Source organism: Protobothrops mucrosquamatus, unplaced genomic scaffold, assembly GCF_001527695.2.
Source record: "Protobothrops mucrosquamatus isolate PMUCROS unplaced genomic scaffold, P.Mucros_1.0 scaffold3143, whole genome shotgun sequence".
NCBI classification, from domain to species: domain Eukaryota; kingdom Metazoa; phylum Chordata; class Lepidosauria; order Squamata; family Viperidae; genus Protobothrops; species Protobothrops mucrosquamatus.
The window spans coordinates 72161-81293 of record NW_015389143.1 but is presented as its reverse complement, the minus strand read 5'-3'; the positions used below and the strand labels follow the sequence as shown (position 1 = coordinate 81293).

Sequence of the window (9133 nt, the reverse complement as noted above, 5' to 3'; positions counted from 1 at the left end):
CAGAAGGTTTAAATTCTCCTTTTCTTCATGTATACCGGTGAAATGTGACTTGAAGGTTGAGGGGTCCTCTGAAGTACATCTAGAAATACATGGATGAGGAGAGGGAGTTGCTATTCCGTACCTTTTCTTCATATATAAATCTTTGAAATGCAAAATACCAAAGTTAATATTGTTTGCTTACCATTTAGACCAACCCCCTTCCACCATACCCCAAAAATAATTTCTGAATCTGAAATTGAAAAGAATCTGTAGGAAATACTTCTGGAATTATCTATCTGGAACTATCCTGGTGTTTATTGCACAATTGTTAATCTCCCTTTACTCATCCTTTACAGAGCACAGGTAGTCCTCAACGTATGACCATTTTTTAAATTAACTGTCCAGAATTTAACGGTGCTGAAAAAAAGTGACGTATGAACCGTCCTTGAAATTACAACCGTTGCACTACCCTCATCGTCACGTGATTCCAATTTGGGTGCTTGACAGCTGGCTTGCATTTATGACGGCTGCAGTGTCTCGGGGTTATTTGATTACAATATGTGACCTTCCCAGCTGGCAAACCCAATGAGGGAAGTTGGATTTACTTAATGACTGTATAACTCACTTAACAATTGCATGATTTGCTTAACAACTGTGGTGAAAATGGTCATAAAATTGAGTCGGTTATGTGATGACTGGCACAATGACTGCGTTGCTTAGCAACCAAAACTCCGGGCTTGGATGTGGTTGTAAGTCAAGGAGTACCTGTATCTACATAACATTAGTGAAGTGCTGCACCCTACCTTATTTACTTGTGGTGTGGTGATCAGCTATATTTCCTTACTATCATTTGCAACAGACTAAATAGTTGGTGTCATGGTCCCATCAGACCCTGGTTTGGAGGAGGAGGAGGAGTTGGAAACAGGACTGTCTGACAGGAATGGCACATCTCCCTTGGAATGTTTGGACAAGCCAGGAACTGAGGACAATCCAGTGCCCCTCAGGCATTGAAGGGGGTGGTCGACCGGATGGAAGAACTGCCTGCCTTCATAGACACAGGGAAGGATCAGCTGCTGACAGGCAGTGATACTGATAGGCAGCAGATCCCCTCCGTTGAGGAACTGCGGCCTCTCCCGCTTGATCCAAGGGCACAGAGAGCCGAGTGTAGGCAAGCTCAGAGAAGGGCTGTGAGATTACTCAGGAGGAGGTCATCCCAACCCTCCTCACAAGGGTCACTTGGAGTGAATTGACTTAAGGAGAAGCCATGGGGAGTTAGTCTTTGCCAGGAACAATTGCTTGTTTTGGCTTACCCTGCCCTGGCTTTGACTCCTGCCTTTTGCCTTTGCCTCAAAGACTGTCTTTTGTCTTGGGCCTTGACTTTGCCTGATGGACTACAGTTTGCCTCGTGTACTCGCTTAGCCAGGTGGACTGAACTTGAGACCCTGGACCTTGCCCTGTGAGCGTGCTGCTACTCTGTGGACTTTCTTTGTAATATAGGGGCTGTTGTTTGGGGCACTGAGGGTGGCTGCCTTTAGAGTAGTGTGGGGTGGAGCCTTACCGGTCGTTGGAAGGCCATTTGTTGGAACATTTATTGAGAGCAATAGAGGCCTGCCTTGCCTTGACCACCTGGGTCATAACAGTTAGTTTGATATTTTTTCCTGCTCTTATTTGCCCTCGGGAGAAGTTAATAGCTTCCTTTTGACCAATCCCCATCACCCTCTTCTTCTTCTCGCAATAGGCTGCTGTGGAGATTCCCCAGTACATTGGCATTAGCCTTTTGGTAGAAGGATCCACGGTGAAGAAGCCTCAACCTCCACCCCAAAGAAGCCCCCCTCCAGCCACTGACACCAAGAACGGCTGCAGTGCTCCACAGCAGCAAAGAGTTCCTAAATCGATTCACCGGCGCAATAACCAGAGTCTTCCTCGTGCGCCTACCCCATGCTGGACAGCAGCAAACAACAAGACCACAGAGCCAGGAGCTCCTGGGAAGGAGAACAGAGTTAAAGAGAAGCCCACCCCTAGTAAACTCGCTCCTTCAACCTCGGTGAAATTTAAGCTGCCCAGCAAGCTCAAAGTAGACCCCTGTAACCGAAGAGTGCTGATGGCACACAGTATGGCTACGACAACGGTCGTAACAGGAGGTAAAGTGTCACAGCCAGCTCAGCTCTGTGCCAAATCGAGCTCTCAAGAATTGACTGCTAACCCCCAAGAGTCTACTGTCAATCATGCCACGCTCAACAGTATGGTAGGTAGGAAGCCGGGCCTGAGGCTACATCTGCAGGAAATCCATACTGTCTCTGGTGAGCTGCCTGTTTCTCGTGCTCCCCTTTCTTCCTCCTATCCGGTGAGGCCCAAAGTGCAGGCCCGTTTGCAATGCTTAGGGCACTCCTTCGTACATAACTTACCCTTGCCCTCCAAGCCTTCGTCCCCCAGGGGGGTAGCTTTAGTTTCCACGGTGGAATTCGGTGCCATTAGAGCAGCTATGATCAGAAGGCGACTATCACGGGGAAGCAAAAACTATCCGGCACCCAAGATTAGTTCTCCCCTCAGGTTGATGGCTGTAGGCAAAAATCAAACTATAGGGCCTGAGCAGCACTTCTTTGTGTCTACGCAAACAGGAAATCATGTCGCTGGGAGTTGAACTCTCCTCCTTCCCAATAAAGGATTTTTACAGAAAAAACTGGCCGAGATGTGTAATGGCAGGGTGAGCTGTAGGCCAGGGTGAATGGACAGCTGTTAGGATGACCGTCTTTGGCAGCTGTGTGAAGAGAAGGAATAAGAGTCAGGCAGGAGTCAGACAAACATGAGGAAACCAGGGACTCCATCAGGGGTGGGGAACCATGGCCGTTTTATGACTTGTGGACTTCAACTCCTGAGCCACGCTGGCTCAGGAATTCTGGGAGTTGAAGTCCACAAGTCATAAAAGAGCCTTAATTCCCCACCTCCAGACTACATGGTAGCTTGGGGAAAAAACAGGGTCACATAGGTTTTCATAGATGAGGAACTGAGGGACGTGCCTGCACAGAAAAGCAGAGTATAAATCTTGACATAAGTAAAATAAAAATATAAATGTAAGCAGGGATGTTTCTAGTACCAAATGCAAATCAGAAATCAGTTGTTCGCTGTCCAAAAGGGAAAAAAGGTAGCCAGCATGGTGAATTGAGATAGACAGGGCCAAGCAAGTTATAGTAATCCAGCATGCTTGTTCTGTAGTCACGCTTGGCCTCACGGTATTATTTAGCATGTAAGGAAGGTGATGTCTGATGAATATGGGTAAGAACTATGCCAGTAGGAACGGGCATCCTGGAGGTTTTTTTAAAAAATATCTAGTGTAATGCTAGGACATGTAAACAGGTGCTTTCTGTTGGATTGAATAAGAGTTCTATAAAAGGGTAGAAATGGGCTTCGGACAGAGAGAAAGAACAGAAGAATAAGAGCTGACAAACTTTTTATAGTGCAGATGTTTTAGGTGAGGAAAAAATGGTAAGAATTGAGTGTCCTTATTTTATTAGTTTTTTTTAATCACTCAGATTGATCTTGTAATTGACATATCAAAATATTGCTTTTCAGTTTCTGGGTCGTGCATAGTTATCATCACATTTCTATACCAGTTTTTAAATTAAATGTCATGGTTCCGATTAGGGGAATACTTCAAAGAACTTCGAGCCATTGTTTACCTTAAAGTCTCTTTATTAGTACAGCACCCTTCCGCACGAACATGGTGGATGCCAAGATCTGAATTCCCCTCCCCTGAGCACACAATATTCAAACACAACTCCCTCCTCCAATTAGCCATCATAAATCATGTTCTCCAATCAGTTTGAAGGGCAAAGTTTCCCTTCCGGTCAACAACCTGCCAAATTCTTATCTTCTCTTATTTCAAAACAGTCTTGAGAGACATTCTTCCTCCTCCCCCTCCAGCATCAACTAATTCTAACTCTAAAAGTAACACACAAGTTAAAGAAGCAAAGCTGCTTCTCCACATGTTGTCAAAGCAAGAACATCCAATGTTAGCAGCGTTGACATTAAACATATTTAAAACAGATTAGACTCAAAAAATGGACAAGGGAGCCCTTTCTAAAAGCATCGACACATTTACATTTGTGCTCTTTGAGGACTAGAGCTTTTTTTTATACTTCCAGAAACGACCGTATTAAGCTTATAGAATAATTTTAACCTTTTAATGGTCGACTGAAAGCTTTATTTTCAGACTCCCTTCAACCAAATTGCAAAAAGCAAGTGAAATCCTCAATTTCCATCACATTTCCCCCCAAATCCATTCTTTTAAAAATCCCCTTTATTATCTAGAACTTCTCACACATTAGAGCACATTGCTTCTAACATTGAAACAGAGTTTTTGTTTTTTGAAATCTATTATAAAATTGTTATAAAAATATAAAGGGAAATGTCTCTATAGAATGATCACACTCTTTGCCTCTCTGGAACCAACGATGTTCCACTTTGTGTATTCATCCAAGGACATGAATTGAAAAGCAGGAGAGTGTTGGTATGATGAGAGCCATATTTGGCTTTTAAGTGATATGTTGGTGGACATGCTCCATAACGCAAAACAAAAATCGAACTTCATCAGTGTGGTGCTTTAGATTTCATTCAAAAAGCTGCTTTAAAATATGTAGGTACCTAAATATAACAGCTGTCTGCAATTCTTTAGAACAAGAATGTTTTATTGCCCTCAGAGGCACCTTTCAGAATTAAATTCAAAGTTCTGTGCAGGCTTATTGTTCCCACACATTTAACAGTGGCACATTGGTATCTCATAAAACTTTTAATTCAGCAGGGACTTTTGAAAGGGCTCTGCTTAAAAGATATTGAGAGGGGAAAATTTCCAAATACCAAAATGTTGTTGGAGGCAAGAACTTCAAAGAAAACCAAAAAAACCCAAGAAGAACTAAGCATGCTCAAGAGCCCCCAAATATTGGCTTAAATGTTACTGAGGAAAGAAGGGAAGGAGAAGATCTGAGAGTAAATTAGAGGTGTTACTCATATACAGACCTCAACAAGGACTGGCAAACTTTGTAGGCAGCTGGATTGTAAAGTGAAGAGTCATGTGGCCATGTAGATTTAGGATGTCAGTTTTGTTTGTGGTTGTTAAACAAATCCCCTGCGGTTGTTAAATGCAATGTCATATGTGACATGTGACTTCCTGCCAGTTTCCCCATTGACTTTGTTTGTCAGAAGCTGGTGGTGAAAGTCGCAAATAGCCATCACGTGACTCTGGAAATCTGTAAACATCGTATACATGTGTTGCTGTGGTTGCCAAACACCTGAGTCACAATCACATGACAGGGGGAAACACTGCAACGGTCACAAGTTTGAGGACCGGTCATAAGTCTCTTTTTTCAGCACTGTCTTAACTTAACGCTGAATGGGTGGTCGGTAAGTGAGGGTAATAATAATAATAATAATAATAATAATAATAATAATAATAATAATAATAATAATAGTAGAGAGCCTTCTCTGTGGCAGCTCCTGCCCTCTGGAATGACCTATCCCCCGACCTACGTACAACTACGGACCTGCGCCTCTTTCGCCGAGCCTTGAAAACCCATCTATTCCATGCGGCCGGCCTGGTGTAGTTCTGATTGTGTTTTGGTAGGGGTTTTATATGGGGTATTTTAGAGCAGGCTTTTTATTTAATATTTATTGTGATTTTTATTATTGCCTGTTCACCGCCCTGAGTCCTGTAAGGGAGATAGGGCGGTATATAATTTTAAATAATAAATAAATAAATAAATAGTAATAATAGTAATAATAGTAATAATAATAAAAAGTTGGAAGGGATCTTGGAGATCATCTAGTCCAACCCTCTGCTCAGGCAGGAAACCCTATACCATTTCAGAAAAATGGCTGTCCAGTTACTTGTATTTTGTTGTAGGATTCATTTGTTATCCCAATAATGTGTAAATGGATCCTCTAAACTAAATATCTAGCAGCCACTGATTCTTTGTGGGAAATCCCCGAGCTAAAATGGCAGCTTTCGTTGTTGGCAAGAACTATCCATTCTTTATAGAAATCTGCTACCTCTATGAATGTCGTGACTGAGATCAGACCCTTCCTGGTTTGTATTCTCAAGCCCTTATGCAGCACCACCTCTGAGATACAGTGATAGAAATACTGCAGTTGAATTTCAGCTGTCTGAAGCAGAAAAGGCCTCTCCCCCCCACCTCCTCTCACAGTTATCTCACTGGGGTGTTCATCAGAAATTGCTCCCTTTTTCTAGAGTTCACATAACATTTATTAGGCTCAAGATATTTTAAAACTGCTGTTGGAAGAGCTCCTGCCCCTTAAGAAGAACCTGTGGTTTGTAATTAATATGTAATTCTGGCATGGCTAGTCTTTTGGGAGCCCCTTTGGCCCATGTGAAGGGGGCAGATGGCTCAGTGGTTAAAGACACTTAGCTTGTCAGCTGGAAAGCTGCCAGCCTGGATTCGAGACTCAAGCACCATGTGAGCTCCCATACTTGCCCCAGATCCTGTCCATCTAGCAGTTTGAAAACATGCAAATGTGAGTAGATAAATAGGTACAACTTCGGTGAGAAGGTAACAGTGTTCTGTGTGCCTCGGCGTATAGTCATGCTGGCCACAGGACCATAGAAATGTCCTCGGACAACACTGGCTCCTTTGGCTAAGAAATGGAGATGAGCAATGCCTTATAGAGTCAAACACAACTGGATAGGCCAGGGGTAGGCAACCTTGGCTCTTTTATGACTCGTGGACTTCAACTCCCAGAATTCCTGAGCCAGCATGGCTCAGCTTGGAAACCTCTCCCTTTCTCCTCAGCATGGCTGGCTCAGGAATTCTGGGAGTTGAAGTCCACGAGTCATAAAAGAGCCGAGGTTGCCTACCCCTGGGATAGGGGAAACCTTTACCTTTTGGGCTCATGTATGATGTTTTTCCTTCATCTCCCAGAATTATCTTTTTAGCCCCTAGAACTGCATCCCTGTCAAGTTCCCTGAACCAAGAAAGATATGTAGAATTACTTCCAAGTAGTTTCCTTCATTGTTTGTCACCGATAGACAGAATCTTGCCAAACTAAAGCAACTATTTGCAGTGCAGAATATGTATACTCTGAGAAGTGTTAGGGAGGAGCCTTCTTCACTCTCTTTCTCCCAACCAAACTAAACTTTGCTGCCCTTTTGGAATGCAGCCCCTCCCTTCTGGGAATCCAGACTACATTCCACCACAATCCCCAAACTGGTGTCCTCCAACTATGTGGAAATACGATGCCCAGAATTCTTGGGAATAGCCATTTCTGGAAAAAACGAGGTTGGGAGAGGCTCTCTAGAAATTTGTCTCTATGATTTGCCAGTAGGCGTGAGTTAAACCATAATTAGTTTGGGAAAGGACATAACTTAATACTATCTACCGTCGTTCTTCAGTTGCAAACTGGAATTGACCCAGGTATGTCCCTAATTTCTGAAACTGCTCTGTAGTTTTGTGTTTTTCTTTGACTGAACGGCTGCACTGAAAGGATGTTTCACTGTTTAGAGCTATCCAGGTACTCGCCGGTAAGCCCATGTGCTGTATTATTGGTTCCTCTCCAGGCCTGGCTGTTCCCTGCAGGCTCCCATGCCTCTTCTGCAGAGATGGAAAGGCTGTGGCAAATTTGCAAAGGCTGTGTTGCTGTTCCAGAGTTGGGCCTTTACTTCCTGCAACTCCCAAATTCTTCTACCGCAAAGCAGTCACCACTTGCCCGGCTCAGGTATATTGTGAACCTTTACGTGCTCAGAGGGGAGCATTCCTCTTGCCTAAGAAGATTTCCTGATCAATCCTGCATGTCGAATAATGATGGGGTTTCCTCCCGCACCCCCAACCGATCAAGAGAATGGCCCAAACCTATTTCCGACTACAGCCTCTTGCAAAGATGTCATTCCCCCGCCCCCCACATGGGCAATTTTTCCTTCTCCCCATCCAGTAACCATTCATCCTTTCTTCACCCATGTGCCTAGGATCAGCAGCAGATGCCCCTTCTTGTACCAGCTTTTGACAACCAGATGTCTGTCTTGCCTCGTGTGGGGGGGAAAGATTCTGAATCCGCATTGACTAATTCTACCCGGGCAGCTGATTCTGTGTCTTCATTCTGATAAACAGGGAAAAGTTGCTCCATGTGAGTTGCCCTTAGGAAATTCGCCTTGCTTGGCCAAAGCCTTGCTTTTTTTTTTTTAAGTGGTTAACGTTTTTTTTCGAACTGGTGCTGAGAGTCTGAAAAAAATAACTGTCGTTCAGAAAGGGGAATTCGGTTCCTGCTGTGGCTCTCTTCCTGTGATTGGAGGATGTTCTGAAGTTCTCATTCACTTGTCCTGGAAAATAAGTGGGGTGTTTTTTTTGTGTGACTCCGTTCCTCCTTGATACAAAAGAAGGGAAATGACTGAAAAGTGTGGGAAATTGTTATGGGAATAATAAGACTGAATTTGTCAAAAGCAAAAAAACAACAACATCTGGGCGATTGAAGCAAAGAAGACGGGAAAAGAACATTCGAGATTCAGTCTACAGGCTGTGCTCGCAACAGAGGGACCAACTCAGAAACATCCTTCGTTCTTCTAAAAACAGTTTTTAACATTATTTAATGAATACTTTATGCAGTTTTATAGCAGTGGTGGTGGGTTTGGTGCTTCTAAACACTCTTTTAGGAGGAGACAGAAAATTATTTTGAACATCCTGCTGCAACAGTGTGCACATTTCACAATAACTCTTTGGTGCCACCCAACCTATGTGCCAACATAATCACTGACTATATGTGCCTAAATATCTGTGTGCAAGGCAGCCAACTCAGTCCTCCATCTTGCCAAAATGCATCTCTCTAAATGTTTTTTCCATGGCCCTGCCTTTCCTCTTACTCACTCCCTTCCGCAGAAACCTGTGTTTTTCTACTCTACTCAATATTCACCTTCTGTCTTACTTCCTTCAAATCCACTACACACAAACATACTTCAGCCATTTTGACTCCTCTATTACAATCTGATATTCACTACTAAGACAATGGGCATCTGCAGAGAAGGCCAGTGAAGACTTGGAAACAAATACTTTTTGTCATAAAAGAAAAATTGTGGCACTCATGGGAGTATAATGGGGAAGAATAGACAAGCCTCTGAGAATACTCTAATGTCCTTAGATGGTGTCCTTAACTCAGACTT

General features: G+C 43.4%; 1 protein-coding gene across 1 annotated transcript in view; it reads left to right on the top strand.

Annotated features, from left to right (window-relative positions):
- LOC107297084 (tubulin monoglycylase TTLL3-like) overlaps positions 1 to 3873 on the top strand; it is a gene marked incomplete at its 5' end in the record, with an annotated part of 8600 nt that extends 4727 nt beyond the window's left edge. The window contains 2 exons of the mRNA XM_029286220.1: positions 1718 to 2323; positions 3868 to 3873. Coding sequence (XP_029142053.1) covers positions 1718 to 2323; positions 3868 to 3873 — 612 coding nt within the window. The remainder of the gene's footprint in view (positions 1 to 1717; positions 2324 to 3867) is intronic.
- Between the last annotated feature and the right edge of the window lie 5260 nt (positions 3874 to 9133).